This window comes from Heloderma suspectum, chromosome 4 (assembly GCF_057233095.1).
Source record: "Heloderma suspectum isolate Gila_16-S chromosome 4, 16-S_ref, whole genome shotgun sequence".
In the NCBI taxonomy this organism is placed as follows: domain Eukaryota; kingdom Metazoa; phylum Chordata; class Lepidosauria; order Squamata; family Helodermatidae; genus Heloderma; species Heloderma suspectum.
Genome location: NC_139461.1, coordinates 261,209,775 through 261,227,201, shown reverse-complemented (window position 1 = coordinate 261,227,201; position 17,427 = coordinate 261,209,775). Strand labels below are relative to the sequence as shown.

Genomic DNA, 17,427 nt, shown 5'->3' with positions numbered 1-17,427 from the left:
CCCCCTCCGCCTCCCCGTATCTGAGTCTTCCATTATCTTTCAAATGATCTCGCTCCTCTTCTTGCCACTTTTACCCTTTTTGTGGAGGAAACTGAAGCGGAACACAACGGGGTAATCTGATAGCTCATTATCTGTGATCTATTTAAAAACGGAACAAAGGACATTTAGTGCAGGAGATGCCCTGGAGGGTCACAGCAGGGTCACGGTGTCATGTAAAGAGCCTGCAAACATCTGTGAAGGATCAATCTCAATCGCAGGATAAAAGCTCCGTGTGATGAAGCCCTCGGTGCCCCATCCTGCATTGCTCAGGAGGGCCACCTGATGCTCCAGAGAGGCTTTTCAGGGCACTCAAAGGGCGGCTGGGAGGAGGAAGGGATGGGGAACTTCTCCTTCTGTGAACATTCTTAAGTTAACTTACCGTAGGATCCAAGCCAATGTGTATACACATTGTTGCCCATCCATGTTTCAAGGGCTTTTTCAGATACTTAAAACCCATGTTTGTCTTTCTATTAATAGAAATACCTGGGAAACAGCACTAGCTATGATACCAGTCTCTACAGCAAAAAGGGGCAGCAAAAAGTTGTCATAGGGATTAGTCAGTGGGTGCTTGTGAGACCCTTGCAACCATAATCCAAACATATTTTCTAGCAGTGATGGCAGTACTAGGTGGAGTGAAAATTTATTTTCGCCAGCAACTAAGAGAGCAATCCTATGGTCCCTAGGCGAGCGTCCCAGGGACCATAGGATGGCTCAGAAGGGGGAGTCAGAGAACCAACCCCCCCTCCCCCAACCACTGGCAGCCGGCACGGAGAGAACTGTACCGGCTGCTTCTCTGAGGTGGGTGGGGAGGGGAGGGGAACAGAAAGCCCAGGATATGGTTTATCCTGAGCCTCTCCCAGTCCCCTTCTTTCCCCCTCCCACTCCAGGCTGAAAAGCCTGTCTGGTGAAAGCAGCACAGAACGGAGGACTGGAAGGCAAAGACTGCCTCCGCTGCTCCTCCTGCCCTGCTGGCTTCTGCCTAGCAGGCATAGGAATCTCAGAAGCCTCTACACTCAGGGGCTTCCAAGCCGCAAGGGTGCAGTCCAAAGAATTGCCCCAAATTTTTCATTTTGAGAACTGGGAAAATGCTATTTACCTGCTTTGGGTGTACTAGCTCAATGATTGCTGTGCACATTAGACGTAACAACTGAGTCACCTCTATACATTCCTACCACAAAAAACACCCATTCGTTTGTATGGGTTCCATGAGTCATATTCACCTTCCGATTACTTTTGATGCTTTTTTTCACTTGCAACAGTGGTCTGCTTAGGGTAGAACTACCCATTAGTTGTCAAACATGGCTTCCTAACCCCATATTTTCCCTTGTAATGCTATCACAGATGTCAGGAATGAACATCCGCAGGGGAAAGTCAGCTGGAGGGGCACTTAACCCTTTCCCTAATTGCCAATCCTCCACAATTTGTCCCTGCATTAATTCCCCCCCCCCAGCTCACTCTGAGACTGGAACTAAGCCGGTTGAGGAGAGGAGGGGTTGCTTGGGAGTATTGAAGAGTCAAGGAAGGGTCAAGCACATGCAACTCTGTCCACAGATCTCTCCCGCAAACACCTCTATCCCCACATTCTCTTTAAAAGGCAAAGATATTTTCTGAAATACTGTGTAGTTCCTCCCTTATGTATCCTGCTCTGAGATCTCAGCCACAAGCATGTTTGCAATATGGTAAATACATTTTGCCATTCTAGAAATTGCAGAAATGGTCGTGTCTGAGTTCTTTGAGCTTTTGAGCATTTACATACAGGAAGTGCTTCCTGTGAAGGAAGAAAGCAGAGCTGGCCATCTTAGTCTAAAGGTTGCTTGCTGGGGATACCGTTTTAAGAAATCTGATTTCAAAGACTTGAAACCAAAGAATTTGTCATTCCTACAGCAACCTGACATGCCTCCCAAAAGCCTTCTTCTGAGGGTTAGGCGACCCTCCAGAATAGATCTTGAGGTGGCACAAAGGGCGGTAACGGTAACCCAGCCCATACATGAGTAGAAAGGTCTTCCATTTGCATAAGCAGATCTTTGGATTCAAGGCCGAGTTTATTCAGTGTCATTTATTAGCAAGATTTAATTCTGAATGCACATATACTGGGGAAGGGGTGGAAAGTAGGCTTCATTGGAGGTCCAAGTGGAATGTGGGAGGAGGTGAAAAGACTGTGAAAATATGGATCTGAGAAGGAAATATACCCAATGGTGTTCTTGCCTAGGCAGGAACACCCTTTTGCTCCAAAATAAGGATGTAAACAAACAACCTCCCAAACTTTTGTGAAACCTTGTTGGCACAAGATGCTGAACTTATGCACTGAAAACCAGAATGTTCTGTGATGCATAAGGGTTTTCAGAAGAAAGCAAAGCCAAAAACTGTCATGCAAAATGATAGGTTTTTAGTGTATGAGCAGTGTTGCTGGTTATTTAGTTCTTTTTCTGCTCAGGCAAGAAAATAAGATGGGGAGCAACACTACATGTCCCCAAATGTGCCAAAAATATGCATCCCCGAGCAAATGCTTCGAATGCCTGCTCAGCTGGCCTTGCCCTGGACATAACCTCATAGAGCATATGTCACGATGAACCTTGATTTGAAGACTCCTGCAGTATCCATTCTATAATGCAGCTGATAGTTGTTCCTTTTGCTCTTTTGTTCTTTTTAGATGACCACAGCAGAGTGAAGCTCTCCCTTATCACATCAGATAAAGACTCTCATTACATCAATGCCAATTTTATCAAGGTAGTACATGGTGGATGTGACATTCTGTTGCCTGTACATGATTCTCATCGATTTAATGCTCTGTTGAGTGGAAAATATAAGCACAAGCGAATAATCTAGAATATAGTATAACCATAGCCAGGCTTGTATCATGATATAAAATGGGGAAAGTGTGCCTTGTGTCAAAGAGATCTAAGGGGATGGGTTAATAAAGGAATCTTTGAATGCTGGACATATATTAGGCCAGGATTTCTAAATTACGGAGCAATCCTAATCCCCAGATCCATTGACTGGCAGGGTTTAGAATGCAGTGGAGTAGTGGTGGCTGGTGCCCATTGGAGCTGGTGGGGCAGAGGGCAGGGCAGATACTCAGTATTCTATAGAGGTTGTCAGACAGGGCAGTGGAAGATCATGCCATGCATTTTAGCAAATGTAGCGGTTGTGGTAGGATTTCTCTGCCTCAAGTGGGTGGGGAAGAGGCAGAGAGTCACCACCCCATTCGCCTCAAATATAGAGCCAACCTCTGGAGTGGAGGCACGCCTTGGCCACTGGAGAGGAGCTCCACAAGGGTGCGGGGGGGGGGTGTCTACCCCAAATGCCCCAGTTATGCCTGCTGAAATCTCTGTGGGCATAAATCTACAGTTGGTGGTGTTTCCACTGGAATAAGGCACCTAATTGGGGTGTTCTGGGGTGGGTATAAACAGTATAGGCTCCTCTGGATAGAAATAAAGCTCCCCGCTTACTTTGGAGTCATGTTGTGGGGGAAGGGAGCCACACAGAGCCAGTGGAGTGGAGGGAAGACTATCTCCCTCTGGCCTGCCCATGGCTTGTAAAAACCAGGCCTCCCATGCAGCTTTGGCATTGCCCCACCCACCCACTCCAGGGTAGCAAAGCTCTCACTATGGACTGAGATCAGTTGCTGGTTAATGGGGCATCGAAGGAATTTTATCTGCATACAATTTGGCACCGCAGAATAGAGTTTTCGCCTTTCCCATTGCAAGAACACTAATCCAGGTGTATATAAAGGAACGGTGTTATGGGACAAGTATCAAGGGTAGGTCAGCTACAAAGGCTTTCCATTCTTTGGCCCAACTTTGTGGATGTAGAAGGAATTGGGCTGGATCCACTGGTAAGGGGGAGTGGGAATGGGCTCCCTATTCTCCCATGAAGGGGTCCTCATAAGGGACCTCGGCAGGGGTGGCATCAAGAGTCAGCCAAGCATGGGGTGACAATCCTGCCATGCCCCAGGGCAGTAGAGAAGGGCTCACTTTAACAGTCTGTGCTGTGATGTGAGCACCTCACTCCTGACTCCCCACTGAGGCCTCTGGTGTGCAGGCCAGGGCGGAGGGAGAGGACAGCAGCCGGGCTGCTCAATTAACGGCTCCATGCCCTATGCCCCTGCCCAAATTCTGTTCTAAGCTGAAACTAATGAAGTTGTGGCCAGTTATTTAACCCAACCAAGGCTCTGTCTTGTTTGTTCCCTGCTTCCACAGAGGAACCAGTTGCATGCTGCCACACACAAAGCCCCTCTGTTCCCCTGGAGGCCCTAGGATTGGGCCCCTGAACAACAGCAGCCTGGGGCTGGTGTTGTTAATTCCCTTCATTGGTTTCAGTGGGGGTCGGAATGTTTTGTAATCCTTTGGCTGGGGGGGTGGGCAGGGGGAAGAAGAGGAAAAGCCATCCGCTACCTCCTGTCCTGGCCAGCGTGAGCTGGCAGGGCTTTGGTAATGGCAGATGATCCACCACTTTGTTTCTCCCTGCCCACTTAAGATTGCTTTCTAGGTTAACTGGATTCCCCCATCTTCTCATAGCAGAACCACTCTGGGAAAGTCCTCTCCTCTCACATGTCTCTTTCTTATTTAACAGCATGAAGTCACAACCCCCTTCTTTAGCAGCCCTTCTGAAGTTAATGAGGCAACCCATTTTATGATATCATGGGAAAATGTAAAATACTCCAAAATCGACTGGACCTGGATGCTTTTTAATGAGTTATGCAAACTTGTATTTTATTCACTTCCTTTTTAGGGTGTGTATGAGCCAAAGACTTACATAGCTACCCAGGGTCCACTTTCGACAACTGTTGTGGACTTCTGGAGGATGATTTGGGAATATAAAGTCCTGGTAAGACACAGACCAGTGCTATTTACTATTTATTCCTTCCATTGTATAATAAAACACTTAGAATAGCATCTATACCCAATCATCTTCTCAAGGTAGTAAGTTGTTTATATTTGCTCCAGTGGTTTCCATGAGACTCTTCTACTGTAAGAGGGTAGCCTTGCGTTTGCTTTCAGAGAGAAATGCAAGTGGTTTAGAGCTTCATGGTTGATAGCATGTAGCAAAGACAGCATACAAACAGTGCTCTGCCTTTTCCAATGAGAGGGTAGGGTCCCATGAAAGGCATTAAGCTGACAATTGCACTACATACCCTGGAGTTTAACTAGGGTTCAGTGAATGATTGCAAAAATTACCACACGTACCTGCCATCATATGAAAAAGGGGGGAGGGGAACCAGTCCACCACTGTGATTGACAATGGCCTGGTCTGCACATAATGCTAAGCCATGGTGTGGTTTGTTGAAATTTGGCTTGTCATTGTGTCTGAATCCACAAACCATGCTTTGTTAACCTGCTATAAACCAGAAATAGAACCCATGGTTTGTTGTTGGCTTATGAAGTCTGGCTTGTTTAAACCATGGCTTGTTGTGATGTCTGAACCCAGAACTGTGGCTTATTCTTGCCTTGTTTGAGTGCTGTCAGCCCTGGAACAGAGGCGCCGAGCAAGAGCAGTCTGAAAATGAAACTGCTGTGAAGGTTGGTAAAATGGGCGGGAGAGAAACCAGAAATAGGGAAAACAAGATGCAGTTTGTTTGCTTATCTGCAAGACAATTCATGGCTAAAACAACAAACCATGGTTAACATAAACCATGGCCTAGTGTTATGTGTGAACACAGCCAATACCTCATACTGGTTTCTGCCTGGTAGTCTCTACTGTCCTCGTTCCAACAATTTTTCTAGCCTGGATATTATGGGGTTTCTATTACTTTGCATTCACACAACTATTTTTACATAAACCAATGTTTTACCTTCTAGAGGTGTTATTTTCCCATAGACTTAACAGCAGATGCAGAGATGTAGTAACAGTGGAAGGAGACTAAAATTAGCAGCAGCAGATGGATGATTTCTTGACAAAGGTTGTAGAATATAAAACGCCTAAATGTTGAATCCTTCATTGGTCCTAAACCCACTAAGGGCACAATCTTATTCAGGTTTAGACTGAAAAAAGCCTTACAATTCCCAGCATTGCTGGTGGATGGGAGTTGTATGGGGGCGGGAGGGGTTTCTGTCTAAACCTGTGTAGGATTGTGCCCTAAATTTGCAAAAAGCAATGACATGTTACAGCTCAAATAAATTAGGAAAGTGAAGCAAATGTGTCTAGCTTATTGTTCTGTTGCCAGGATTTGTGGTGGTTTCTGGCTATATAGAGATGATGGAGTCTTTATGCAGAAATCTAAGCCCTCCCTGAGTCCTGCGAACAGTAGTTTTCGTCAAATTACAATGTTTCCCAGTTGCCTTTTGAACTAGTAACAGGATCAGGAATCTGCCTGTTCCTCCCCCAACTCAGATCCTTCTTTTTATCTCTCTAGATTGTAGTCATGGCTTGCATGGAATTTGAAATGGGAAAGGTAAGTGCTGTGTCAAAGGATGGCATAGCTTCCTGATATCATGGAAGAATGTGTGTTTGAGTAAAGCATTGTCTGTATAAACTAGGGGGGGTGTTTCCACAAGCAATTTACTCCAAGCTGGCTGCATGTTCAGGTCGTTAGGGATACATGACATCGTGACCATCCAGCAGCCACCCCAGAGCTTATCAGGGAAAAACCAAATTTCCTGAGACTGCTTAAAATCTGATTCTTTTCCTTAAGTCGGGTTCTCCTCGGTATAGTTGCTATACGCCCCAACCCCCTGCATTGACCTTGCGTATGTTAGGCCTGCCCAGGGGTGTGCCTTTCACCATGACCCCGGTCAAGGGGTGTTTCCTGCATGTTTCCTGTCCCTGCACAAACCAATTAGTGTCTCCTCAGAAGTAACTCCCATTGTGCTGAATGAGGCTTGCTCTCTGAATACCCACACCAGAACTTACAGAGATCCCCCTCAATTGACATGGCACAGTTTAAAGCCCAGTTCCCTAAGTGCATTAAAGCTCGAGGCTCCGGGCTTCATCACATGGAGTGTTTATCCTGTTTTTGAGATTGCTCCTTCACAGAAGTTTGCAGGCTCTTTCCATGACACCATGACCCTCCTGCACTAAATGCCCTTTGGTCCATTTTTAAATAGATCGCAGATAATGAGCTATTAAATTACCACGTTGTGTTCTGCTTCAGTTTCCTCCATGAAAAGGGAACAAGCAGCAAGAAGAGGAGCAAGATCAATGAAAAATAATGGAAGACTCAGATATGGGGAGAAACGGGGGTGGGGGGAAGGAAGTGTGTGTAATGGAAGTCAGTTGTGATCCTGCATTTAAAACGGAAGCAGAAAACCCTATTTTAAATTAAGGATTTTAGGCTGGTGTAGAAATGCCCTCCGATTCTCCTTTGTTTGGTTTATTGCCTTAGGAAGTAACTACTTCACACCTTCGTTATAGAGATCCTGCAGGTTAAAATGGGGGCTGGTTTCCGTTTTTGTGTTCTCCTCCCCTTTCCTAGTGCAAGCATATGTGTTACTTGGAAGTAACTCCCACTGTGCTCAGTTAGCTTGCTCCTGAAATACAGGCGCATCTGGACTTTCAGGGGAAAGGAGAAAGGGCGAGAGAGTGGTGGAAGCCTCTCTTATTGGTTGAGTAGCCCCTGCCAGTCAGATGATGTTCACTCCAACCCCCACCCCCACTAGGAAGTATGTTCTGTGAAGTGATTTTTACTGGTGTGGAGAACCTGCTCATGGAGCCCTGCCTGGACTAAAGCACAGCAAAGCTGATTCCTTTTAAAAAATCTGGTACTCATAGAATCATAGAATAGTAGGGTTGGAAGGGGCCTATAAGACCATCGAGTCCAACACCTGCTCAGTACAGGAATCCTCCATTCCTGCATGACTATAGGAAAGGTGGCATACTCCATATTCCTCCATTTGCTTCTTCTTCCGTTTTCGTGGAAACATGGCCTAGTACTGACTCTCCTCCCAGCCATCATTCCATGCCTTCCTTCTTAATTATTAAAGTCTTTCAAATACATTATGAAAATATTGTTCATAATGTATTTGCACCATTGCACCTTTTCTTGGTATAATTGCTTTCAAGATAAGCTAAACCTGATTATTTCATTATCCCAGTCCAGGAACCTGGCATTTTCATGATCCTGTCTCAGAAGCACACCCCGTTTTTCAGAACAATGCATACATTTAACATACAGATATCTGCACTATTGTGATTGTCATATCTTTTAAAATGTTGTCTTTGAGAGCAGCCTTCTGGTTGACAAGCTGAATATATCACTTCCGTCTGATGCTTTCCTTGAGTGGAAATCAGTTGTTGTCCTGGGGGAAGATATGAGAGGTGACATGGCAGGAAGACAGATAACCACAATCTCCTTCTACTTTTTCCAACAGAAAAAATGTGAGCGATACTGGGTGGAGGTGGATGAGTCTCCGATCCAGTTTGGCCCTTTCTCTATTTTCTGTGTAAGTACATCCATTCCTCCCCTGACTTTCCTGTTTAATTCTGCTTTATGAAAAGAATTGCTATTTAAATGTCATTCTGGTTTGTTTCTCCTATAGGAGGCTGAAGAAAAGAGAAGTGAATATATGATTCGCATTCTGAAAGTGAAACTGAATGACAGCGTACGTGTTGAATTGTCCAGGCAATGGGAACATAGGGTGGGCTTGGGCATTCCATGTAAAATGGCGAATCACCAGAATGTGGAAAGCAGACTGTGTCTTTGTCACTGGCCAACACATCTGTGTGAATTCCTTTGTAGTTCCAGTACAGCACATCCTTAAAAATGTGTGTGTGTGTGTGTGTGTGTCAGGGGAGTAGAGGCTAATAACTCCAAGAGCTCACATCCTAACAAAATCCCTAACAATACCACTGATCCCAACAGGAAGAAGTTATCTTTGCACAAGAAAAGCTTAAGATACAATCCCATATACCAGATATACATGTTTAAGCCCTCTTGGATTCAGGGAGAGTCATCTGTTGCACAGGCATACTCTTTGCCTGTAGAAGTATGAGTGGAGATATTGGCTTGGAAACCAGAGACAGCCACAATTTGAATAGTACTGTCTAGTATGGCCCAGCTATGGGTTAGTATTTTTAGTTATGTGCTCAGGATGTTTAGTACAGCCTACCTTTCCATCCTGAACTGGGTATAGGTTTATGCATACTCACAATGGCTACTAGTCATGATGGCCGTATATTACCTCCAGTATCCGAGGCAGTATGCCTATGTATGCCAGTTGCTGGGGAACATGAGCAGGATGGTACTGTTGCACTCATGTCCAGCTTGTAGGCTTCCCATGCGGATTTAGTTGGCCACTGTACAAACAGAATGCTGGACTAGATAGGCCTTTGGTTTCATCCACCATGGCTCTTCTTACATTTGTTCTTATGTTCTTAGCCACCCACTATGCCCACCACCCTCAGATATGGGTATGAGATCATTCAGAACCATGTTTGTTAAACTACTTACTACGCTTCTTCCCTTTTGTCACCTTGTATAGGAAAGCAGAACTGTCTACCATTTTCATTATAAAAAGTGGCCAGACCATGATGTGCCCTCGTCAATCAACCCTATTCTTCAGCTTATCGGGGAGATGCGTCGCTACCAAGCACACAGCGATGTACCTATCTGTATACACTGCAGGTGATATGATCTTTGTTTAACTCTAAGGGAACAGAAATGCTCTATTGTTCTTTTATTGCTCAAAGGCAAATATACATGGGCCTGAAGTTATCATTTGGAGGCCACAGTCAATTGTGTTAAATAGTCCTCCTTCCTTGCATTTTCTAGGTTATGTCCCCTTTCTGCTGATTCCAGGCCCTGGTTATTTTCAGTGTCTCTCTGCTATACACTGTTCTTACTCACTCATCCCAGCGTGCATGTGATGAACATGCTCTCCAGGGCTACGTAGTAAAGAATGCTGTACTTAGAAGGCCATTCATGGAGGCCATGCTACTATAGCTTATAGGATTAATTCTATACCCTGTAAGTGCAGGAACCTCTAACACCAGAATATGCAAGTTGTTTTCTTTGTAAATGTGATTCAAAGATTCTAGGGTGGCAACAATATTAAGTGCAACTGGTAGGGGTAGGGGAGAGAAAAAGTGTGTGTGTGTGTGGGGGGGTAATTGAAAAAAATGTTCCTTACATGTAATAAAAACATTTGCATATTACAGGTTGGGGTGTTACACATGACATTTGGGTAGAGGGGCTACAGTACAATGATGAAAGAAGAAGGAGGTAGTTATAAAGGTGTGAGATAGTTTATGGCAGCTCTACAACCTGGTGCATAAGTGGTTTGATTAGTAAAGGACTCTTGGTTGATTGTAGAGATTGTGGAGCAGAGCAGCGGAAGCGTGGGGTTTTAAAAGCTATTTTGGGCTATTTAGAGCTTTATTGGTAAAAACAAGTGTTTTAAATTGTGCCCAGAAGACCATAGGAATCTAATGCAAGTGCTCAATCATGGGTGTAATATGGTCCTGGCATCCTATCCCCAGGAAGTAGGCCATTGTGCTCTGTACCAATTTAAGCTCCATGGGAGTTTATTATGTGCAATTGCAAGGTTTGAAGTGTAATTGGGATGTTTGTTTTCCTCTCGAACATCAGGCAGTGTTGCTGTTGAAAGCTGGTCACTAGGGTCTAATAAGCCAGTGATTAAATAACAAATCCAAATGCAAAATAGTATCTTTATTTGCCTGCATTGAAATGCCACCTTTCCTATAGTCATGTCTGTTGGCAGATTTATGTGACATCTTGCAAAGTAATGCAACTATGCTAATTTATGGGGAAATTTTAGAGTTCATGGGGCAGACCATATGTCTGAAGTACCTGTGAGGGAAAATGTGCACCTGACTTGATGTTTGAAGGTGTACTGTCTCCCTTCTCTGGCTTCCCAAAGTTATATTTTCAGATATTGTTTTCTCAGTCAAGTCAATATATTTTTCTAGCTTTTACTGTCAAATATGTATATATCTATATAAACTAATAGGAAGGTAAAAAGTTGCATGACAGAAGCAGGAAATGGAGTTATTTATTTATTTATTTAAAACATTTCTTGGCCGCCTTTCAGAGCAGAAGACCTCCCAAGGGCCCTTCATACATAACAACAATTAAAATATTAAAAGTGATAAAAATGTAAAAACAATAAAAGCCAACAACAAACAATTAAAACCAACAATCAAATCAACAATGATGTTAACAGCAGCAACAGTAGCAGTCGTATCAGTAGAAGGCCAAGGTAAAATAATATGTTTTCAAGGCCTTCTTAAAAGACTGCAAAGAGGGAGCACGGCGGACCTTGGATGGCAGCTTGTTCCAAAGATGTGAGGCCACTACAGAGAAGGCCCTCTTATGGGTGTTCACCCACCTGACTGCTGTCACAGGTGGGCAAATGAGAAGGGCCTCTCTTTCTGATCTTAAAGTGCGGGCAGGCTGATATGGGTGTAGACGGTCTTTCAAGTAACTTGGTCCCAAACCATTAACCATATTAAGCAAAAATAAAAATTATAACTTGCTGCTAACCTGCCAGATAGAGACTCCCTGCCCCTCCTGATTTTAATTTTATTAAGATTTAGCTGACAATGGAATGAAATACTTACGTACTCAAAAGTAAGTTTCATTGACTTCAGTGCTGCTTACTCCTGGGTCTGCGTAAGTTAGGATGGAGTGCACCAAACAAGCAAGGCAAAAGGAATGAGACATGATGCCAGGGGCAGCACAGGAGAGGGACATGTTGGCTTTCACATTGGTTTGTAGGGTTGGAAAATGCTTTTTCGTGGCGTTGGAGAGAGAAATTTAGGGGAAAGGGGAAGGTGGGAAATCTTGATATTAATAGCTGCTTGTGCTTCCAAGCAGCAGCAAAGGGGCGTAAAATAGCTCCCAAACTATGAGACACTGAAGAGAAAAGCTGCAGTAGCACTAGGGAAGTATGTTTATGACTCTCTAGACTGGTGGTACAAAGTATGTTGTGTGTGTGTGTGTGTGTGCATATGTGGGTGGGTGGGTGGGCGGAGATGTTTTTAAATGGGACACAGATGAACAAAACAAACTGCAATCACAGTGTAAAACTGCTCTTTTCTCTGGTTAAAATAGGGCAGGCCTTCGCTGGTGTGCATGCATTAAACAACGTAAAAAAACGAAACCTGAGGCAGCTGGGCTCATCTTACAACCACCTGTAGTGTCTAACACAATAGAAGCAATATGAAGCAACACGTGGCACAATGTTGCATTATAAAGTGATACCACTGTGCTCACATGGTCTTGATAGGGTCATCCGCTTTTCCTGTGATCGGAGCACTACATGTTGTTGTGTGGCACAAACAGTTGTTATAAACACTAGGGATGCTGCACCGTGTTTGTTGACATGTGCCCACTGAGAGCTTTTCTACATGACGCATTTATTATGTGCTCAACATTCCCTTCTCACAGTTGTTTACAGGTTCTTTAGACTGCCCCTCCAGTTTCACTTCTGTTTTTAAACCGCACCTTTGGCAAGGTTTTTTTAGAGCAGGGAAAATGTGGTATTATTTCTGAAAGTGAAAGAAAGTGATTGTTCCACTTCTGTAGTTGTGCTATTCTGCTATAGTACAGTGCCACCTAGAGGCTGTGTAGTGTAAAAGCAGGAAAGGAAATGTTTTTCGTGTAGTTCTCAATTCAGTTTTCAGATCTCAGTTCTATGACAAAACTGAAAGTAGATGCGACAGATTAACAGCCTCATGTAGAAAAGCTCTGAGAAACAATTGCGGTATCAAAAAATACTGGCACAGCAGTGCCTCAGAGATTGAAGGGTCTCCAGTGTAGATCCTACCCATGAAATGTTGACAAAAAGTCCTTGATGATCATGTCGTGGATTGTAAGCTATATATATGACATTACATGGGTTATATGCTACAGGTAACATTGTATGTAATGTTTATTTTTGTTTGTTTGCTTGTTTGATTTCTGTCCCACCTTTCAATCCGGAAGTTCGTTTACATTTAAAACAAAACCAGTGACATTGGGGCTGGTTCTCCCTCCTCAACACGGCGCTGCTCACTTATACTTTACTGCTGTAAAAACACTGGTACAAACACTGATGATGATAAAGGTGGGAATGGAGATTAAGTGGACACATTTGGCTGTCCCTTGTAAACTCATGCAATTAAGGATATAGACTAAGGAGTTTTTGGGGAAGGTTGAATGTTATTTTATTAACATACTTAAGGAGGAAACACAGACTTCAGTGCTGAATGTCAATGAGACATTCCTGCCATCCCCCATCTCAGAAGTCTGTCATGTCTTTCTTTCAGCGCGGGCTGTGGACGAACAGGAGTCATCTGTGCCATTGACTATACATGGACCTTGCTAAAAGACAGGGTGAGTGTTTCTGTAGTAAACTTCAGTGGAACCATCTGATCATGTGCCTATGTGTCAGGCTAGGTCACTGCAAGGAGTTGCCCACCAGTGGTGTTTTAACTTCCATGCTATGAGAAATTGCTGTCTTGAGTACTATTACTGGAAAAAGAGAAATTTCTCATCCGACCGGCATATATCAGTGAGAGGAATTAACTATTAGTGAAGCTTCTTGTAAGAACATGAAATGTGAATTCAGTTATGAGATGCAATGCAGGTTGGGTCATTCCACATCATCAGTAGTTCTTTGTCTTTGTTTTTTCATCCTAAGATCCTTCCAGTGAACTTCAGCATTTTTAATATGATTCAGGAAATGCGCACACAGAGGCCTTTACTAGTGCAAACTCAGGTATGTCCAGAAGATTCTGATTGCATGTATAAGATGGCTGAAATTTTAAGAAGCTTCTTTGTCCTATATAGACATTATTGCTCTAAGAAGGAAATCTTTCTGTATGGCAATAATGTACAAGATCCCATTTTACACTGGAAGCCTCCTGGGGAGACATCAAAGGAGCAGGTGCTGATGGTACCAGAAGAAGGGAGATCAGAGTTCAAGATGCTAAAGTGCTCTGTGGATTATGTGCCAAGGGGATGTTTGATGAACAAACTGGCTAGTAACAACACTTCAAATGCTTGTTGCAATCGGGAAATAATCCATTCTCAAAACAGCATCCCAGAGTTGCTTGAAACTCATGGAATAATCATGTACCCAGCTGTCCTCTTGTGCTCTTTTACCCATAAACAAGTTACTGTTCAGGAAATGGAGCGGCGCAGGAACATCAGTTTCCTCTTCTGTGTTGCCAAAGCTCAGCATGAAATACAACCACATCTGCTTATTAAATGGACTTCCCCAACCTCAACTTCAGGAAGTATATCCACTGCCCCATAGCTCTTATGCCAGAAACTGTCAGCCCATCAGATCTTTACCATGTTGGGTGGCCCGGGCCTATGACGTAGAGAAATGAATAAGCAAAAGTGGCATGTCTCCATGTGATTCTTTGGTGTCATTTATTCAGGAGCAATACAAGTTGGTCTATGATGCTGTCATTGAGCTCTTTCAACGGCAAATTGAAGCACTGTCCAATCATTCCGGTACCGTTGCTATGGAGGTAAGTGTACGTCGTGCTGGGTCTGGGTACGAATACAGAAGTGACAGCTTCCCCACCAATGGTATTACCGAACAGGAACTGGAACAGGAAGTACTCCAGTGTCCTCCACTACACTTCATGCTGAAATCCAGATTTCTGGCCACAGTATCACACACATCCAGCCCTCCTTTCTTGCATGCAAATTCTCTCCGCTCTCCTGCACAGGTGCTTTTGGGGTAATGTGTGACCATTGCCAATCTGGGTTAAAATGAAAACTCCTAAACCTATTTTGAGAACACTGGCTGATCTCAGTGTAGGTTTAGGAGTGTACCTAGTTTTATTGTAAACCATACTGGTGATGGTCAAAGGTAACACCAAAATAGGATAGAGCTGGGTGGGTGGAACTGACACCTAAGGATGGGCGAGGCCCACTCCTAAACCTGGTCCAACAGCATGGGTGTGGCCTAGCTGCCACCTGGACCCTTCTCTCTTGGATTCCAACAGCAGCCAGCCATTCTGCATGAGACAAAGAGACCTTCCTATCTGCCTGTTTTGACAGGTATTCGCTTTAGCTTTCCCTGACTAATCATCTTTCCCTTGTTTCCTCCGTGATGTCTTTACTACGGCTGTCACCGGATGAAAACAAACATAGTCAATGAAGCATATGAGTCTGAGTTAATCAATTAGTTAATTAAATTTGAATGAATTTGCTTATAGGTAAAAGAACAATAGTTCTGAAGCCAAAAAAAGCTTTGTGATGGTTGCATATATCATAGGAGCAGGCATTACCCTAGGAGAGGCATTTCTCCTTTGGAAAAGAGAGAAAAGGGTGCTTTAAAGATAGTGCTTGCCATTTGTGGTTTTTATAAAAACTTATATTAAAAGGATTTTACTTGTGAACACCCCCCCAACACAAAAGCAAATAATAAACTTTGTTGTTGTTGTTCAGTCGTTAAGTCGTGTCCGACTGTTCGTGACCCCATGGACCATAGCACGCGAGGCCTTCCTGTCCTCCACTCTCTCCCAGAGCATGCTCAAGTTCATATTCATTGCATCGGTGATGCTATCTAGCCATCTCATTCTGCCGTCCCCTTCTCCTTTTGCCCTCAATCTTTCCCAACATCAGGGTCTTTTCTAGTGAGTTTTCTCTTCGCATTAGGTGGCCAAAATATTTGAGCTTCAGCTTCAGTATCTGTCCTTCCAATGAGCAGTCAGGGTTGATTTCCTTTAGGATTGACTGATTTGACCTCCTTGCAGTCCAGGGGACTCGTAAGAGTCTTCTCCAGCACCACAGTTCGAAAGCATCAATTCTTCGGCACTCAGCCTTCCTTATAGTCCAGCACTCACATCCATACATTACTACTGGGAAAACCACAGCTTTGATTATACGAACCTTTGTTGGCAAGGTGATGTCTCTGCTTCTTACTATGCTGTCTAGGTGTGCCATAGCTTTCCTCCTAAGGAGCAAGTGCCTTTTAATTTCATGGCTACAGTCACCGTCTGCGGTGCTCTTGGAGACCAAGAAAATAAAATCTGTCACTGCTTCCATTTCTTCCCCTTCTATATGCCAGGAAGTGATGAGGCCAGATGCCATGATCTTACTTTTTTTAATGTTAAGTTTCAAACCAGCTTTTGCACTCTCCACTTTCACCCTCAACAAGAGGCTCTTTAGATCCTCTTTGCTTTCTGCCATTAGGGTGGTATCGTCTGCGTATTTGAGGTTGTTGATAATTCTCCCAGCAATCTTAATTCCGACCTGTGATTCCTCCAACCCAGCGTTTCTCATGATGTACTCTGCATAAGAATTGATGCTTTCAAACTGTGGTGCTGGAGAAGACTCTTACGAGTACCCTGGACTGCAAGGAGGTCAAATCAGTCCATCCTAAAGGAAATCAACCCTGAGTGATCATTGGAAGGACAGATACTGAAGCTGAAGCTCAAATATTTTGGCCACCTAATGCGAAGAGAAAACTCTCTGGAAAAGACCCTGATGCTGGGAAAGATTGAAGGTAAAAGGAGAAGGGGATGGCAGAGGATGAGATGGCTAGACAGCATAACTGATGCGATGAATATGGACTTGAGCATGCTCCGGGAGAGAGCGCAGGACAGGAAGGCCTGGCATGCTATGGTCCATGGGGTCACGAAGAGTCGGACACGACTGAACAACAACTCTGCATATAAATTAAATAAGCAGGGCGACAATATACAGCCTTGTTGTACTCCTTTCCCAATTTTGAACCAATCGGTTGTTCCATGTCCGGTTCTTACTGTTGCTTCTTGACCCTCGTACATGTTTCTCAGGAGACAGGTAAGGTGGTCTGGTACTCCCATCTCTTTAAGAATTTGCCACGGTTTGTTGTGATCCACACAATCAAAGGCATTAGCGTAGTCAATGAAGCAAAAATACACGTTTTTCTGGAATTATCTTGCTTTCTCCATGATGCAGTGAATGTTGGCGATTTGATCTCTAGTTCCTCTGCCTCTTCAAAACCCCGCTTGTACTTCTGGTAGTTCTCGGTTCACGTACTGCTGAAGCCTAGCTTGTAGGATTTTGAGCATCACCTTGCTGGCATGTGAAATGAGCGCAATTGTGCGGTACTGTGAACACTCTTTGGCATTGCCCTTCTTTGGAATTGGAATGTAAACTGACCTTTTCCAGTCTTGTGGCCACTGTTGAGTGTTCCAAATTTGTTGGCATATTGAGTGCAGCACTTTAACAACATCATCTTTTAGGATTTTAAATAGCTCAGCTGGAATACTGTCATCTCTGCTAGCTTTGTTGTTACTAATGCTTCCTAAGGCCCACTTGACTTCACTCTCTAGGATGTCCGGCTCAAGTTCCGTGACCGCACTATCATGGCTATCAGGGACATTAAGACCTTTCCTGTATAGTTCTTCTGTGTGTTCTTTCCACTTCTTCTTAATCTCATCGGCTTCTGTTAGGTCCCTGCCTTCTTTGTCCTTTATCATGCCCGTCTTTGCACAAAACGTTCC

General features: G+C 44.0%; 1 protein-coding gene across 12 annotated transcripts in view; it reads left to right on the top strand.

The window, feature by feature from the left end:
* Positions 1–17,427, top strand: part of PTPN22 (protein tyrosine phosphatase non-receptor type 22) — an 83,594-nt gene that overhangs the window by 34,267 nt on the left and 31,900 nt on the right. For all 12 annotated transcript variants that reach the window (XR_014790672.1, XR_014790671.1, XM_084853495.1 and 9 more), the window contains 9 exons: positions 2,690–2,766; positions 4,771–4,866; positions 6,392–6,430; positions 8,346–8,417; positions 8,514–8,576; positions 9,456–9,598; positions 13,243–13,309; positions 13,617–13,694; positions 14,362–14,454. Coding sequence is in view for 10 of the 12 variants with exons in the window: in XM_084853495.1 (XP_084709621.1) it covers positions 2,690–2,766; positions 4,771–4,866; positions 6,392–6,430; positions 8,346–8,417; positions 8,514–8,576; positions 9,456–9,598; positions 13,243–13,309; positions 13,617–13,694; positions 14,362–14,454 (728 nt within the window). In the remaining 2 variants the exon portion in view is untranslated. The remainder of the gene's footprint in view (positions 1–2,689; positions 2,767–4,770; positions 4,867–6,391; positions 6,431–8,345; positions 8,418–8,513; positions 8,577–9,455; positions 9,599–13,242; positions 13,310–13,616; positions 13,695–14,361; positions 14,455–17,427) is intronic.